Source organism: Sphaeroforma arctica (genome assembly GCF_001186125.1).
Source record: "Sphaeroforma arctica JP610 unplaced genomic scaffold supercont1.485, whole genome shotgun sequence".
Classification (NCBI taxonomy): Eukaryota; class Ichthyosporea; order Ichthyophonida; genus Sphaeroforma; species Sphaeroforma arctica.
This window is the reverse complement of record NW_014040073.1, coordinates 2,918-3,595: the sequence shown is the minus strand read 5'-3', so window position 1 is coordinate 3,595 and position 678 is coordinate 2,918. Positions and strand designations below refer to the sequence as shown.

Below are 678 nucleotides of genomic sequence, written 5' to 3'. Positions count from 1 at the left end.
TTAGTCTACAGTTCGAAGCATTTAATTTCAAACTTTAATTTGACTTATATACACATATTTAAACATTGGATTTAGAGTTATCCACAGTTATACTTTCATATTAGAAGTATTAAGTTTATACTGTGAAAATCGAGTATTTAGATGTTATTCCATAGCGTCCTACATTCAATATAGGAGCCTATGATTATTCTTTTTGATTATCTACTGGCCCATAAGAAGATTCGCGGCCATATCGACATTTCCCTCCGTCATCTCTAGCACCCGGATTACCTAAGAAATGTCAAGCCGTCGAGAAACAGGTTGGTTGGAGAGGTACAGTTAGAGCACAGAAAGAATGCCTCGAGTTTGTACACATATATTGTCTATGCGCCAATATCTGGTCGATCACAAGCTAAATCAGGATAATACAGGGATATCACCACAGCAAAATCCGTTTATAGGTGGTGCGCCCAAGCAACTTAGGTGTGACAAATTGCACCTCGAGCGCTAAAAGTGAATAAGATTTTAAAGAATATAAATGTGGACCACATCCTCCATGCTACCCACACATACGAAACCATACATACTTGAATATATATGTGTTTATGTTAACATTCAACACATATGCATATGTATGCATATTATATACATATACACATATATACACCTACATATATAAACATAGATACTTGTATATAT

At 35.1% G+C, this 678-nt stretch overlaps 1 protein-coding gene across 1 annotated transcript in view; it reads right to left on the bottom strand.

Moving 5' to 3' along the window:
- Nucleotides 1–11: 11 nt before the first annotated feature.
- Nucleotides 12–678, bottom strand: part of SARC_06661 (hypothetical protein) — a gene marked incomplete at its 5' end in the record, with an annotated part of 3,091 nt that continues 2,424 nt past the window's right edge. Inside the window, one exon of the mRNA XM_014299414.1 lies at nt 12–270. Within this exon, the coding sequence (XP_014154889.1) occupies nt 202–270 (69 nt within the window). The remainder of the gene's footprint in view (nt 271–678) is intronic.